At 45.2% G+C, this 17371-nt stretch overlaps 1 protein-coding gene across 2 annotated transcripts in view; it reads left to right on the top strand.

Moving 5' to 3' along the window:
• Positions 1 to 17371, top strand: part of ABLIM1 (actin binding LIM protein 1) — a 289715-nt gene that overhangs the window by 185301 nt on the left and 87043 nt on the right. For both annotated transcript variants that reach the window (XM_058544068.1, XM_058544067.1), the window contains exons 5-6: positions 7445 to 7571; positions 9075 to 9168. In XM_058544068.1, coding sequence (XP_058400051.1) covers positions 7445 to 7571; positions 9075 to 9168 — 221 coding nt within the window. The remainder of the gene's footprint in view (positions 1 to 7444; positions 7572 to 9074; positions 9169 to 17371) is intronic.

Here is a 17371-nt window from a genome sequence, read left to right as displayed (position 1 = left end):
GTTTGCTGAGGAAGACTGGCCGTGGGCTAACATCCATGCTCGTCTTCCTCCACTTTATATGGGACGCCGCCACAGCATGGCCTGACAAGCGGTGCATCAGTGCGCGCCCGGGATCTGAACTGGCGAACCCCGGGCCGTCGCAGCGGAGCGCGCGCACTTAACCGCTTGTGTCATTGGGCCGGCCCTCGAATACAGTTTCTTTTTTATTATTATTTTTTAAAGGCGATTTCAGAGAAAGCTTGAATTCTCTGGAACTTATATGGGCAACAGTTTCAATAGTACAACTTGATTTTTTTAGTCCTAATTTTTAAAGTTTTACACGTAAAGAAGGAAATACTCTGAACTGACTCAAAATCCCTTTGGACATTTTATAATATCTCAGTATCTCAGCAAGCATCAATTAAATGAGTAAAGTCTCTCTCTGGTCCCTTTTACGATTTATGTTATGTTCATGGTAATTCTCTACTTATACAATCTTTACCCTCAAGTGAACACCTCATGGCTGTTTTAGTCAACTGACAGCAGAAGAGGCAATAACCAGGAAAACAAACCCATCATTGGAGGTTTAAACCCAGAGAAGCCCTATAAGGTGTAAAGGCCTGAGTCATGCATGTGAAAACAGAAGATTCCCACTCTGCAGTTAATTCGACATTGTTTAGCTGGCTGGCCCGGGCACACCCTGTGCCTTAGCTTCCTGTGTATAAAATGAAGCATTTATATCAAACAGCCTTCAAGGTCCCTGTGGCTCTCAAATGTTCTGTGATCTGTAATATGTGGATAATCACTGTCCTTCCAGGTTAGCGGGAGCCCTAAGAGTGGACTGAGTTAATAGAAGTACAAGACCTATCAAAAGTTAAAAGCTAGGGGCCGGCCCTGTGGCCTAGTGGTTAAGTTCAGTGTGGTCTGCTTGGTGGCTTGGTTCACAGGTTTGGATCCTGGGCATAGACCTACACCACTCATCAAGCTATGCTGTGGCGGCATCCCACGTACAAAATAGAGGAAGATGGACACAGATGTTAGCTCGGGGCCACTCTTCCTACCAAAAAAAAAAAAAGTTAAAAGCTAAATAATAACAATAATAATAATATGATGATGATGCTGATGGAACCAGAGAAACTAAAATGCCTTCCCTGGAGGCTGACTGTAGGCTGTGTGTATTTATTAAGGGGAAGATGAAATGGAGGTTTTATAGATTATTGGAGCTGTGAGAACAGACATGGAGTGTTTACCGTGTGCCCGACACTCTGCTCAGTGATTGTGCGTATTCTCTTCAGTCCTCACAACAGCCCAGGAAGGTAGGTATTGTTAACCTATCCATTTTACAGATGAAGAAACTGAAGCCCGGTGGTTGCCTAGCTTGCCCAAGGTCCCTCGGTTCAGTGTGAGAACTGGAATTTGACTCCAGGTCTCTTTGCATCCAAAGTCCCTAACACTAAGTTGCACAATCAGTGTATAGAATGGGCCAAAACCCACGTGGGACAAAACAATGAAGAGTCTTATTTTTTCCTGTTGCTACTTTTATTATCCTCTATGAGAATTCCCTTTCTGACCCTTAATAATATCTTAGGCAGATCTCACAGCTTTCTGATCACTTTCAGGTCTTAAAAGTCCAGTCCAGTTGAAAATGTTATTTTCACATCCATTTCAGAGCTGGACCCTGTTTCCAGTTAAGGCTCGACCCAAATTGCAGATCTGCAATGAGGAAGGGAGCACAGCCTCTTCTTTTACTCCTTCTTTACCTCCGTCCTGTTCTGCTTGTGGCTCCTTTGGAGTCCAGAGCAGGGGGAGGAGGATTAGAGGTAGAGGAGACAAGGTGTTATAACTCTGGAAAGGAAGCATTATCATGCTTCCTTTTAGCTAACACTGGCTGGAGGCAATTTTTTTTTCTTTTCTTTTCTTCTTCTTCTTCTTCTTTTTTTTTTTTTTTGCTGAGGAAGATTAGCCCTGAGCTAACATCTGTGCCAGTCCTCCTCTGCTTTATATGTAGGTTGCTGCCAAAGCATGGCTGACAAGTGGTGTATGTCCGCACCTGGGATCCAAACCTGCGAACCTGGGCCGCTGAAGTGGAATGCACCAAACTTAACCGCTATGCCACGGGGCCGGCCCCTGAAGACATTTTTTTTAATGGGGCCTATTATGAGTTCCTTGACAAAAGTGCGATTTCTGGCTAACTTGTTGCGACAAACCGCCTTCCTCCTTCCCAGCCTCAGGTCCTGCTCCCTCATGGTCCACTCATAGCCTCTTACTAATGAAACCCCCACCTTCGGCAGGCAGCTTTCTCAGGTGGGTTCATTCAAGATGCTTGGGTGTGGGTACCAGCCACAGGACACAAGTGCACCCCCAGTGAGTCAAACAGTGGAACTGCATACTTCTCCCGCTTCTGTCTTCTCCTTAGCCTGCCATCAAGAGGGACTCCAGCCAGCTTCCAAGTTCAGCAGGCTGCAGACTTTTGCTTATGAATGCTTCCAAGCCCCAGGACACGCCAGTTGATTTGCCCCAAGAACTCTAACACCAGGCTTCTCTTGGACCCTACGACAGCACTAGGGCCTGAGCGTCCCCACTCAGTAAACATCGAGGTAGAGAGTGGGAGACTGGTCTTCCCTTCTTGCAGGGTCCTCTGATCCCTCTCACAGCAGAGGGGAGGGAACGCCACACTCCTGCTGTGTAGACAGCTCCCTGCTGACTCTATGCCTTTTCTAATTTCTGGTTTCAGAGGTAGGGAGGCAGTAGGGCTGATAGTCATCAGGTACATCTTTTGGTAAGTTCAGCAAGGATATTCCTAGCACCCTTCTTTGAAAGATGCAATATTTGTCTCCATTGTTTTCAGCTCTAAGACCATAGCCAAAAATTCCGAGACACTAGAAAAAGTCCGGTTCTGTATTCTGGAAGCTTTGATCCTAGATGGGTAGCTACTCTGAATGGCAGTTTCTACCTTCAGTAATGGTTCTAGGCATGACTGAAGCACCCAGGCCTGGGGAAGGTGGGGATGAATGGGGATTCAGTTACCACGCGGTTCCCTTTTCTAGAGCTCCATGTCCTCAGCCTTCTTTTCCAGAGAGGCATCTTCACCGAGTAAGACATCTTTTTGGCCCTTACTCTTCCCAAATGGGAAATCCTAGGAAGGCAGAAATAGTTTTCAAGGAGCACATAGGTATCCAGACTGACAGGACCTCAAGTGCTGCCCAAGTGATAGCATCTTTCTTAGCTTGGGAACACTGGTTTCTTTCCTCAGAGCCATTTGTCACCTTCTTCAACTTAAATACTTTTGAAGCCCAGGTGTCCATGGCCCTATGCCAAAAAAAAAAAAGAGAGATAAAGGAGACAGGTAGGACCCCTATTCTCAAGGATATCTATTGCCTTTGAACAAAGTGGTATAAAAATGGAACCAGGTGTGTACTTGGATGTTGGTTTAACTTGGACGTGAGTAACTGAATCCCTGCTTTTCCCTTGACTCCTGGTGCTAGGAATGATGGGCTTGTGGGTGAAGTGTTTGGGTTGTGGCTGTTGTCTTCTTTTTTTCACCTGTGGTCATTATTTGTCCGTGATAGAACACTGGCGAGTCACTAGAGGGTTTGATTCCCTTGATGCTGCTGCATATTCCCCTATTTCTGACTTTGGCAATAATTCCAGTGCCAATCACCAGCTTTCTATATTTGTCAGCAGCTGCTTCAGTGATGTGGAAACAATTTTCTCAACAGCTGAAAAACATGAAGATAGAGAGTAGGACATTTTGTTCTTTATAAAAGAGCTTAATTGGAATGAGCATGGGAGGTGAGAACAATCCAGCATGAACCTTTTGGTCTCTGCGTCTTTTCCTCTTTCCCCAGCATGACGTCAGGCTTAAGTGGAGAATACGGCTTTGTCCAGAGAGGAATGAATGGGTAGCCTCTGTGGAATACACTGGAATACTTTGCCTCAGCTAATGGCAGCCAGTGTTCTACTTTCTAGGAGGTGGTCTTTGTTGATTTGCTTGATTTATGTCTTAAGATTTGGGGTGAAGGAGGCTCATCCCCAGCCTCTATTTCCAGCCCAGCTTTACCAGTTGGCTGGCTCTAGTCGTTCAGCATTCAGGGAATGCTTCTCTATAAACCGTTATCATAATCAGTTGCAGAACGTCTGCCCTGGTGGGACACTGCAGGGCGTGGAGGATCTGAGAGGTGCAGGACACCACCTGTGAGGTTAGAGGCTTCCAGATGGCAAGGAATGACTGTGAAGAATAGATGGTACCACGTCTATAAAGTCCTCACATGGTGCCTGGTTCATCAAAAGCCCTCAGCGTAGGATGATCAGAGAGGTTGTTATTGCTCTCAAATTGCGTCTCAGCTTCTTTCAGAACTCTGGGATATCTGGGCATTAATGTGCTTAGGAAGAGAGCAAGACTTAAAGTCAAGGACTCTGGTTTCTAGTCGCAGCTCGGCCCCTTCCAAGGAAAGGGGTTTTCACGTTGAGTGCCCAACATGTACCAAGCATTCTAAGTGTTATGCGAAGCACTTCATAATGCAGAATCTCTCTTCTCCCTCATAGCAACCTAGGAAGTGGGTATTATTGTCAGCATTTCACAGATGAAGAAATGAGGGTTCAGAGAGAGTAACTTGCCCAGTCTTCCTAATTTCAAAGCCTGTGCTCTTACCGTTCCCACGCCGTCCATCTCCCTAGACCTCACCTCTGTTCAGGGAGAGACCCCTCACGGCGATGCCAACCTCCCTGAGCCCAGCTGTCTTCAGTTGTAGAATTAAAAAGCCATCCCTAATGTTTATTTTCTGCTTTAAAAATTCTATCACCGAGCATCTTCCTTATTATTTTAAATTTACTGCCACCTAGTGGGCATGAGCTAATCAGAAAAATGAAGAAAAATTTCGGTTCAACTTGGATTAAAACTGTCAATTTATCTTGTCCATACTGTGTTCCTAACCTTTAAAATTTGTATTTATAAATAAATATCATGGGGCCGGCCCGGTGGCACAGTGGTTAAGTTCAGGTGCTCCGTTTCGGCGGCCCGGGGTTCTCGGGTTCAGATCCTAGGTGTGGACCTACTCACCATTCATCAAGCCATGCTGAGGCCACGTCCCACATACAGCAACTAGAAGGATGTACAACTATGACATACAACTATCTACTGGGGCTTTAGGGAGAAAAAGGGAAAAAGGAGGAAGATTGGCAACAGATGTTAGCTCGGGGCAATCTTCCTCAAAAAAAAATAATAAACAAACAAACAAATATCATGGCCTTTCATTTTTATCTTTATAGTAAACTACCAGATGTGAAATTTCCTTTATAAGATTTTTGGTGAGATGCTGGGATACATATAAACCCAGCTTTTGAAAAAATATGTAATGCTTTGTGACCATATAATACACACTCAGCTTATAATGGGCTATACTTGAAGAAATTCTAGTCTGCAGTGTTCATAACTTATATAGCAGATATATTTTAACTTTATAAATATTTGCTCAACTTTTTTTACATTCTCATGGTAAAAAGATAATTTAAACAGCACATAGGATATGAAGAAAAAGTAAAATCCACCTTCACAGAGGGAGGTGTATTAAGAGTTTCTTATGTTTTTTCCCCAAGAAATTGTTCTATTCATATACAAGCATGTGTGCAAACACACATATACCCTATTCTTTACTATTTTCCTGTGAATAAACTTATGCTGTGCATACTGTTCTACAGATGCTTTTTTTTTTTTTTAATCTATTTTGGACATCTTTTCATGTCAGCACACAAATCTACTTTATTCTTTTTAACAGCATATAGTACTCCATTATTGACTATACTATAATTAGTTTAATTAGTCCCTCATTAATATCTAAAGAAGCTATTTTGAGTTTTGTTGTTACAAAAATGCTGCAGGGAATGAATATATATTCTTCAGGGAATACACACACACACACACACACACACACACACACACACACACACACCGTCGTTTGCAAATTTATTTCTAGAATAAAATCTTAGACATGAAATTGCTGGATCTAAAGGTACGTTAATAATACCCACTCACCAAAGATCACCAGAAACACGCCTGTAGTCAAAAAAAGAAGTCTGGTTTACTTAACAAACTGCAGCAAGAGAGAAAACCAGGGGAATTGTGAGCCATCTCTGGATGGCGTTTGGAGAAACCTTTATAGAATTTGAGCTTGTGCTGGGTAATTTCAGGGAGGATTCGGGGAACGGGAGCAGTTGTAGGTTGGATGTTGTCAAGAAGCGGGAGTCAGTCGGTGACTGCATATCTTAATAAGTTTTCCCAGGAAGAGAGAGAACTAAAGTTGGGCTAGAAGTGTCATTAGTAAGGAGCAGCAGTCTTGGATGTGGTCAGGAGAGGGGGTGATTAATCCTTTTCTGTACTGAATGGCCACTGAGTGGCCTCGTCTGGACATTGCTTTATTCCATGAGTGGTTTTTGTGATCAGTTGGGGACATCATGGCCAACCTGCCAGCAGTGCTTTCTTTCACTTTCTCAAGGTAATGGATCTTAAATGTTTGTAGATAGTTATTTATATTGCTTTCCAAAAAGTTTGCACCAATTTACATTCTTCTGGGTTTTTTAAATACTCAACTGCCCTAACGATGAAGTATTTAATAGTCAGAATAATAATGGCAGTTATAATAATAACAGACACTGATGGAGCCACTTCCTATGTGCCAGCAGTGTGCTCAATCCATGATTTTATTGGATCCTCATCGAGGCTTGAGACAGGCACTAATACCCTCCTGGCTTCAATACGAGGAAACCGAAGCTGAGAAAGGGAGAGAACTAGCCTGGGTCACGTGGTGGCCAACAAGGAGTCGAGCTGGGGCTCAGAACCAGGCCGTCTCATTCCAGGGCCCACACTTTTTACATGAAGAAACACTTTCTCCTTTATCTGCTTCACAGGAGCCTGCCAAGGAGAATTTAAAGCTAAGGAATTAAGAGCCATCTAATTGATGATCACAAATCTTCGCAAGTCTGGTTTAGGTTGATAAGGAAGTAGAGTCCTGTTTACAAAAATGAGATTTATGGGGAGCATTCCGGAAATCACATATATAGTGTTATATGTGGTATCCAGTATGAGGTGCTTAGCTGCTCCCATGCGCCCTCAATTCTTAAGGCCGATGAGCGGGTTCTTAAAATCACCACCAAGACACTATAATTAAATATTCTCTGGGCCAGCTGGAGTTCAGAGGGTGTTTAAATAACCCCCAAGGAAACAAACGGATGAAGAACATCCATCCCCTTGTATCCACTGAGGTTCATGAAGTTTCCATGCTGTGTGAGGATGGGGCCTGCGAGACTACTGGGAAAAATTTTGTAAAGGGAAAGCAAGCGGAATGAAATGGTGCTTAAGTAAATATTTACTGAGTGTGTGATGGTTGCACACTGGGCTTCAGAGCAGGCCTGCATGATTGGATTTAGCAAAGCAAACATGTAGTAACTGCTGGCTGCTGCTCTTTTCCAGATTGTGCTGGCTGCGGAAGAGATATCAAGAACGGGCAGGCACTGCTGGCGCTGGAAAAGCAGTGGCACTTGGGGTGCTTTAAATGCAAGTCCTGCGGGAAGGTCCTCACCGGGGAGTACATCAGCAAGTAAGAAGGGCCAAGGCTGCACTGGTCCTTAAGCAGTGATGGGGTCTTGTGGCCCCCTTTAGGCTCTGCTCTGGGGGGGGCCCCATCCCATCCCATCAGACAGAATGAAAGACATTCACATCCCACAATCCATATGAACTTCTACTATAAAGCGTTAGTTTTTATCAACTTTTTGAAAAGAATTTTATTCTTCTGCTGTTGCCATAGTTTGCCTACTATAAATTCAATGAGATGTTAATGATTGCCTAACTGAAGAATTAGCAAAGGTGACATAATCTTACGCTACAGGTTGTAACCAATTAAGCATTTGGTAATTTTACTTTCACTAATTTTTTTTCCTATTTGGAGCTGGTGACCTTGGTCACCTTTGTGCTCCTTCCAGGTGTTGAACATATTTGTAGACCCCTCCCCAAAAAACACACAGGGTCCAGGCCCTGAGCCCGTCAGGACCAATGCACAAAAGAGCCAGCCAGGGATTGGGTTTGTGTTAGTCAGATGCTGGTGTGGATAAAAGTTAGAGTAGGTGAAGTATTTTATTTTTTTAATGTAGCCTGGAGAAACTAGTTAACAGGGGTTACCTTTTGAGTTAAGGAGGAAAGAATGAGCAGGGAGGTGTCCAGTGACAATGAGGGAAAATTGTGATACATTTTTTTACGCTTTAAAAAATGTTCTCCAACCAGGTGAATATATCACCTATTCAAAAAAATTAAATGAATTTAACTTAAAAATATAGGGAAACAAACGAAAAAAGTAGCTTGGGCCCCACCCCCTAGAAATCCAATTCTGTAGGTCTGGGGTGATACTGAAACACCTGTATTAGAAAGGGAACAAACTCCACAGGTGGTTCAGACACACAGCCAAAGTAAGATGAGAAAAATGCCCAGCTTTTAAGCTAACACTGAAGGCTGTACAGTAGTCTGTGCTCTCTAGAGCGGTGCTTTTTAACCTTTCCATACAATGGCGCACGTAGAAAATAGTATTTTTACTGTACTCTGAAGTAAATGAAGGAGATGGAGGGAGGCTGGATGAGAAGGCCCTGGGCCCTTCAAGCCTTCTGAGGGCTGAGGAGATGGTGTCTCAACGCTGTTGGGAGCTCTGGCGCTGGTGTGAGCTCAAGGAGGTGGTGGGGGGAAGGTGGCCCTTGGGCCTCCTCAGAGGAAGATGAACACTGAGACCACATCTGAAGCCCATGTGGCCTGGTAGTGAAAGAGAATGATGCCAGGTTTTGCTGGTTAGGTCTGAGACAATCAAGGAATCAGCAGTGGTAATCATATGGTGATTTGGCTATTTCTGTGTGACCCAGAGAACCACAGCATTCTCTGGATCGTTTGGTTTCATGGGTTTTGATCATGTCTGACCAGATCTCCAGGCATGTGAATGCTGGGTGGCAGAGAAATACGTTCTATGGCCATTCCGTGGGAAAGGGCTCAAAGAAATGTGGTTTTGGTGTCTTCCCCACCCCTCGGCCCGCTCTCAGCAGCCGAACACGCTTCTGTCTTGCAGGGATGGTGCTCCGTATTGCGAGAAGGACTACCAGGGGCTCTTTGGGGTGAAATGTGAAGCCTGTCACCAGTTCATCACAGGGAAGGTCCTGGAGGTACGTGACAGATGGGGTCCCCTCAGAGGCCCTCAGAAACACACAAGAATCTCTTTTTCCATTTTTTTCATTTTTTTCTCACAGATGGAGAAAAGAAAGTAGTTGCAGATGACTAATCTCTTAGAGAATTAATGTATTGTACTGTCTCCACAGGCAGTTTCTACTAAATGTTCATGTGGAAATTGGAATGATGGAGAATTTGAAGGAAAAACAGAATAATAAAGGGTCTATTAGGAACTATGTTGAAGGGAAGGGTTATATTGGACTGTTCATGTTTTTAGAAGTCAGAAAAGTGGAAATGAAGAGCATGTTAGAGCCACATGTGTATGTGTGTAGATGTGTCTGTGCACACGTGTGTGTGCCTGCATGTGGATGTGTCCATATATGTGCATGTACAGGTGTCCTCTTGCTTGTGGAGTGTACATATGTGTGCATGTATGTGTGTACACATGGGAGCGTGCATGTACGTGTGTGCTCTTGTGTACACATGAGTCCATGTGGCAGTGTATGGACTCAGGGAGCAGAGGCTCAGAATTGAAGCTAAGAAATGAAACGGTGGGTGAAAAGTGAAGTTGTAGACTTCCCCACCCTTAGAAAACCACATCCTGTGTGACCCAGAACAGCCGGTGGCCCAGGCTGAGCTGAAGCCTGTCGAGTTAAGGTGTGACTGCCTCTCACTGGAGAGCTTGGTTCCTGCTTTCTCAGCAGCACCCCCACCAGCGTCTGCCTCTGGGTTGAGCCAACCTCCTTTGGGGCTAGAGGCCGTCTGGGGACTTATGGGGCCAGAGTTCAGAGAGAGTCACTGCCCCACTTCTCACAGGGGTATGGGGTGTTAACCAATTCCAAGGGGAAAAGTAAAGACTGCCTCATACCCGTCCCACATATCAGGTGGAGAATGTGTACTGAGCAGAGGTGAGTCAGAAGGCCCAGCAGCTGGGAAGACGACTAGCTGGTCCTACAGCCTGTCACATCGCTTCGGCTGACACAAGGACCCTGAATCCACATAACCACGTTCAAACTTCCCAGCAGGGTGTGTTTCAGAGATGCAGGACATAAATCCCAGAGGCCCCCAAGGTGGCTCTGGGCGGCTTCCGTGGGATTTCACAGCAAAGTCCAGTGTAGCCTTCCTAACCCCACAGCAAGCTCTGCAGTGCCGCAGAGGGGCCAGTGTTGGCTCTGTGCTGGGACCTAGAGCAGCTAATTGGATTTGGGAGATAAGGGAGTGAGTGTTGTCGGTGCAGTTGCCTCTTACCCAGAGGAAGGGTGTTCCGGGAAGAGGGAGCAGCATCTGCAGGGGCTCAGATGCAAGGAAAAGCACAGCACACGCCAGAAACAAAAAGTCAGTTGGGCAGGAGCTCAGGTGTGAGAGATGATGCTGGGGGAGTGGAGAGGGGCCGGAGCGTGAGGACCTCGAAAGTCGCATTCAGGAGTTTAGGTGTTATCCTAAGAGTGGTGGGAAGTGATTGTAGCTGGAGCATCATGTGATTGGATCGGATTGTTGTGAACAGAATGGGTGGGAGTACTCAAATACGTGTACACCCATGTTCACAGCAGCTCTGTGCACAACAGCCAGAAGGTGGAAACAACCCAAGTGTGCACGGATAGATGGATGGATGGGTGGGTGGGTGGATGGACGGATGGAAGGAAAAACAAAATATAGTATATACAGACAACGGAATATTATTCAGCCTTAAAAACAAAGGAATTCTGGCACATGCTACAGCATGGATGAACCCTGAAAACATGCTAAGTGGAAGAAGCCAGTCACAAAAGGCCACATACTGTATGATTCCATTTAGATAAAATATCCAGAAGAGGTAAATCCATAGAGACAGAAAACAGATTGGTGGTTGCCTGGAGTTGAGGGGAGGGGGAAATGGGGAGTAACTGCTTATTGGTACTCGACTAGGGTGATGAAATGTTTTGGAACTAGAGAGGTGGTTGATGCACGACGTTGTGAATGTCCTAAATGCCATGGAACTGTTCACTTTTAAATGGTTAATGTTATGTTATGTGAATTTCACCTCAAATTTTAAAAAAAATGAATGGAAAAGGGATGAGATTGGAGACAGGGAGGCCAGTCAGGAGACTACTGCAGAACCCTGGACACAAAACAGTGGTGGCACTGGCTGGAGTGACACCCGAGAAGTGGACCCTCACCCTCCCCACACACAGTGAGGGTGAGAGGAGGAATTTTCATGGCCTTTCCAGTAAAACTTTAATTGCCAGCCCAAGGATCCCTCAAGACCGGGTTTTTGGCCACACACATCCCCAGGAGAGCTATTGGAGAAGATGGATGTGACCCATCCAAAAGGTAGCTTGAAGTCCAGTGGTCATATCACAAGACTTAAAGTGCAGTGGTGGGTGCTCCTGCACCTCTCCCCTGCATGTCTCCCTCGTCCCTCCACAGAGCCCCAGAGCACTACTCTCAGGAGGAGCCCTGGGTGGGGCCTGACAGCATTTCCTTTGGGGTCCCCAAGTTTGCTCTGCTGTGTAGGACTGAAATAAACCTGTTGAGTTGGGAGTAACTGGGAAATTTCATTTTAAAACAACAATAATAAAACACCAGAACCATTTCCCAGATGTTCAGCCGTAGGAAGAGAGGCGGGAAGAGACTGAACAGAGCCCTGGATATGAGGCAGCCACGTTTGCAGAAGGTGTGGATCAAAACAGCTGTCTTGTCAGTCCACATATGGAACTGTATTCCCCAAAAGCAGTTGGGTAGGCAAAAGGGCTGGGGTGGGGGGAGTGTTGATTACCTTCAGGTTTAGTTCAACAGCTGTGGGAAGGAATGTCTACAGTAAAACTAGATCCATGAACATGCTGTTTTGAAGAAACATCTGCTTACCCTGGTTTCTCCCTGGAGGCCTGAGTATTTCAGTGTTTGCTGCGCTGCAAGGGCCCCTCACCAGATTGGCTTCAGGTTTCAGTGAGGACCGTTTGTAAGGTTGAAGGCTTGGATGCCTTCCACACAATGTCTTCAGAGTTGGGACTTCTGGGAGCAGTTTGCACTGGGGTTGTGGGCACATTCAAGATCCACCCAGCGGGCGTGCCGTCCTCCTCAGATGGGTGTGTGATCTAGAAAAATGTCCTGCATGGTTAGCACACTGACGTGTGACTGCTCGTGAGTCAGTTCGGTTTGGTCACCCATGTAAAACAGGACTGGTCTCCACACTCTGCCTTCCTCTCTCTGCCTTCTATTCTCTGACCCCATTGTTGGTGAAACATTGTGGATTTGTTGTAAATACTGTAATCCTTGCTTTTTTGTTTTTTCCCCAATTTTTTAAATTGTGGTAAAATCCACATAACATAAAATTTACCATTTTAACCATTTTTAAGTGTACAGTTCAGTGTATTGAATACATTCATAATGTTGTGAAACCATCACCACCATCCACCTCCATACCTCTTTATATCTTGTGAAACTGAAACCCTGTACTCATTAAACAGTAACTCCCATTCCTCTCTCCTCCCAGCCCATGGCAATGACCATTCTACTTTCTGTCTCTATGACTTTGACTTCTCTAAGTATCTCATATAAGTGGAATCATAAAGTTATGTGGGTTTTTTGTGACTGGCTTATTTCACTTAGCATAAAGTCCTCAAGGTTCATCCATGTTGTAGCATGTGCCAGAATTTCCTTCCTTAAAAGGCTGAATAATATTCCATTGTATGGATATACCACATTTTGTTTATCCATTCTGTGATCTTTGATTTTTTGTTGTTGTTTTTTCGAAATGTATTAGTTCCTTGTGTCTACTGTAACAGTGGTGGCTTAAAACAACAGAAACTTATTCTTTCACATTCTGGAGGCCAGAAGTCCAAAATCAAGGTGTTGGCAGGGCGATGCTCCCTCCAAGGGCTCTAGGGGAGAACCCTTGCTTGCCTCGTCCAGCTTCTGGTGGCTGTGGCTGCGTAGCCCTAACCTCTGTCTCCGTCTTCACATGGCCTTCCCCTGTGTGTCTTCATTCTGTGTCAAACCTTCCTCTGCCTTTCTCTTAGAAGGACACTTGTCATTGGATTTAGGGCCCACCCAGATCATCCAGGATGATCTCCTCATCTCCAGATTCTTAGCTTAATTACATCTGCAAAAGCCCTTTTTCCAAACATTTACAGGTTCCAGAGATTTGACGTGGACATATCTTTTGAGGGGCCACCATTCAACCCACTCCAGTAAACCTGGGAACTTACGTCATCCCTGTGAGGGCTGGAGCTCTGGTGTGGTTTTAACTGAACCCTCTGTAAGCATCAGAGGTACCCTAAGGCTGCTCCTCAGGGTGTGCTTTCATCTGAGATGCCATTGGACACCTGAGGGAACTCTGAGAAGGAGAAAGGTCACTGGGCAATGATCAAGAAGCTCCAGGCTCAGCTATGTCACTAATTCCTGAGTCATTTTGGACAGGTCTTTCAGCCTCTTTGAGACTATCTTCATTTCACAGGTAAAGGCAGAAGCATGTAACCTCTGAAACTCCACCCTGCTCTAAAATTCCATCTCTCTCTGTGATTCCTTAATAGTCATACACCCCACCCATCACATCAGCTTGAAGCGGTGGGGAGGAGAGCCTTCCTGTGTTTTATTGAAAAGGGCTCCAAGTGATAAGGAATTAGGGGTCTACTCCTGGCTCTGGAACTCAGCTGTGTGACCTTGGGCAGCTCGCAACTTCTTTGAGCCTCAGTTTTCTTTAAATACAAGCATTAAAAATATATATGTAGGGCCGGCCCCGTGGCTTAGCAGTTAAGTGCACGGGCTCCGCTACTGGCGGCCTGGGGTTCGGATCCCCGGCGTGCACCGACGCACTGCTTCTCCGGCCATGCTGAGACCGTGTCCCACATACAGCAACTAGAGGGATGTGCAACTATGACATACAACTATCTACTGGGGCTTTGGGGGAAAAAAAGGAGGAGGATTGGCAATAGACATTAGCTCAGAGCCAGTCTTCCTCAGCAAAAAGGGGAGGATTAGCACAGATGTTAGCTCAGGGCTGATCTTCCTCACAAAAAAAATATATATATATATATATGTAAATCCAACATTGGACCCCTTAACTCCTCAAGTCTCTTTGGCTCTAAGGATCTGAGTTCCATAATTCTTGTATCTTGGATCTAAGGGGTCAGAGCCAGCAGTTCTTTTTTCTGGAAACTGGCCTGTAACACTCAGCATATAGCATACACTCAAATTGCAGCTTTATTTATCATCCTCTTGCTTTCAGTTTTTTTTTTTTTTTTTTTTTTTTTTTTTGTGAGGAGATCAGCCCTGAGCTAACATCCGCCAATCCTCCTCCTTTTTTTTTTTGCTGAGGAAGATGGCCCTGGGCTAACATCGATGCCTATCTTCCTCTACTTTATATGGGACGCCGCCACAGCATGGCTTACCAAGCAGTGCGTCGGTGCGCGCCCGGGATCCGAACCAGCGAACCCCGGGCCGCCGCAGCGGAGCGCGCGCACTTAACCGCTTGCGCCACCGGGCCGGCCCCTCAGTTTTGTTTTTGACAGCAAGATTCTCTTTGTAGAGAGATCTTGCTATGAATGGCACATCTTTAAAAGCTAACACTAATTATCCTAAAACTCTTCAGTAGAGTTCTGAAGAGGTTGACAACCTGCCTCTTAATTAAGAAGTCCGGAAGCAAATGAGTGTGAGATACTGGAGTTTGCCAATAGCCTTCTATCTCCATCTCCACCTCTGAACTCTTCTCTGAAGCAACCTTACCCCACCCCACCCCACCCCCTTCTGCTTTAGCAGCCTAATGGTAACAGGAAGCTACAGGAGCCTTCAGACTCAGGTCACAGCTGTCAGTAGATGTGGGGGGCATCCCTTCAGTATGAATTTCCTTCCGTCTTTGGTGGACAGTGCTAGGAGATCTCTGACTCCAGCAAACTTCCTTTCCTGGCTACAGGTTGTTACCTGCCAACTTCGGGAAGAAAGAAAACAGCAACAAAATAGTTTTAAAATGAAGGCAGCACAGAAAAAAAAGCAAATGTCAAACTGGAAACAAGTCTTGAGGAAAATCTTAACGTCTTAAAGGGAAATGGTTTGTCCCGTGTGGTTCCCCCTCCCCCATGTCTTGGGCCAGCCCATGAGCAAACCAAGGGTGGGCTTGACTTCTCTTAGTCTCTCAGCTCTCTTGCACAACTCCCTTCCCCCAGAGTGCCCCAGGGGCTCTCTGTTTACTGAGCACTCCACTGATTCCTTCAAGATGAATGCTCTCATCCGTTGGCTCCCTCTGCAGACAGAGCCTCCCTGAGCAAGCACCTGCCAGACTACACGCTGGAGCCTTCCTCCTGCGAGCTCTTCTCAGAGACAAAGGAAAGTTGTATCCCTGCATTCTTACCAAGAGGAGGAAGGCGGGTCTCGGCTTTCTCGCTCGGGTCTCATAGGCTTTCCCTTTCCCTTCTAACTCACATCACCACACCCAGGAAATCAGCCCTCCTTGTCTTTCCAGAAAGGCTGGTGGCACAGGTCTTTATGTGGCGTGGTATTTACTGTGCCTCTTGTGCTCTCTGGGAAGGAATGGGTGATGGTGTGTGTAACAACTTGTATACCACATGATGTCAGAGACCCTCAAACGTAGCCCGGGCCAAATCCTCCAGCCCCTTTAATGCCTTTCCCTTCATACCTACAGGGGCGACACTGTCCAGTCTTTATCTGTTAATTTGGAAATGATGGACAAAGGACAGGATTTTGACTTGCTTTAGACTGCCTCCTGCTGAGCTCCTGCAGTGTAGGAAATGGAATCACAACGTGATTCAGCCAAATCCTTTTTTTCTCTGAAGGATTAAAAACGAGTAGCTTTGTTTTGTTCTGCTTTTTGACTAAAACTGCTTTTTCCTAAAGCCCAGGGACAAATGTTTATGATGTTCCTGTGAAACTAATTCATATTATAGATTGGAGGCCCTTGTCCCCTTCCTTCCTTTTGCTGTGGCTATTTTAAGCATGGCATGTTGTAATAGCTGTAAGCAGTGAGTAGGTCTTGTTCTGGCCAACCTGTTATCTAGGGAGAGGAAACATAGCTTCTCTCACGGCACTTGCATAGCACGTAATCTTTTTGTTACCATCAAAGATGTAATTTGCAAAAGACAAGCTGAAATGCCAACTTCCCCCTTTCTTGTTTTGTGTATATCATGTACATGCAAAGCAAGAAGAATAACCTGTGTTCACGCAGAAGACTAATTGCATTCTTCTCGTTCTCTCTGTGCTCAGAGGAATTCATACCTTCTTCCACTTAATTGTAGACCCACATATTTTTGAGGATCAGAGAAGGGAAAAGACTCATGTAATCTTAGTGGTATTGGTTGAGCTGGTCTATGTCCCGGTGAACAGTGAACCACCACAATATCCTGCTTTTGTATAATATTTTTAACATTTGCAAATGATCTCATAAATATTTAATTCTCACAACAGGCCCGTAAAGTGGTTAAGGCAGTTACTACTGACCTCCATTTACAGATGAGGCTACTGAGCACCAAAGACTCGGGGGCTGATTAGTAACAGAACCACGATTAGAAGCCAGGTCTCCCAGTTCTCAGAAGATAAACACACACACACACACACACACACACACACACACACACACACACTGCTTCATGATCCATCTGGCTGTCATCATTGGAGAAAACAAGTAATTAATTTGCCTCCCCAAATAACTTGCTGAAGGACCAAAATTTACCATTCCTGGTGAAATGAAGAAAGTCTATCTCATTAGTAGCCCTGTTATATTTATTTTCAGGACAATAAACAATTGCTATTTGTTTGGTTTACTTTTTATCTGTATAAAATGTCACTGAAAGTCAGTGACCCTGCTCATAGAGTCTGTTGTATTTCTGTGCGGTCATATCTCATAGTGTCTTGTCTATGCAGCTGTGCCTCATAGTGTCTTGTCTGTGCAGTCACACCTCATAGTGTCTTGTCTCCTTTAATCAGCTGTAGGTTCCACAAGGGCACCTGGCATGACTCTGGGAGAATATTGTAGATGGATGATGCTGTCTCAGGTTAGGGAGCACACTTTCTTCACAGAGCTCTAATTTAGGACTCTCCAGAGCTCAGTGGATAGTCAGGAAGGTCCTGTGTGGCAGGACCAATATAGGGGCACCGGTTACCTTTCCTAATTTAAAGCTGTAGCTTAACAATAAACTGTAGAAATGGCCTCATTTTGAATATGAGTTAAGCAAGATGTGGTATATCCATACAATGGGATATTATTCAGCA

Source organism: Diceros bicornis, chromosome 6, assembly GCF_020826845.1.
Source record: "Diceros bicornis minor isolate mBicDic1 chromosome 6, mDicBic1.mat.cur, whole genome shotgun sequence".
In the NCBI taxonomy this organism is placed as follows: domain Eukaryota; kingdom Metazoa; phylum Chordata; class Mammalia; order Perissodactyla; family Rhinocerotidae; genus Diceros; species Diceros bicornis.
Note: the sequence above shows the minus strand (reverse complement) of the source record. Positions and strands in the feature narration are given on the sequence as shown.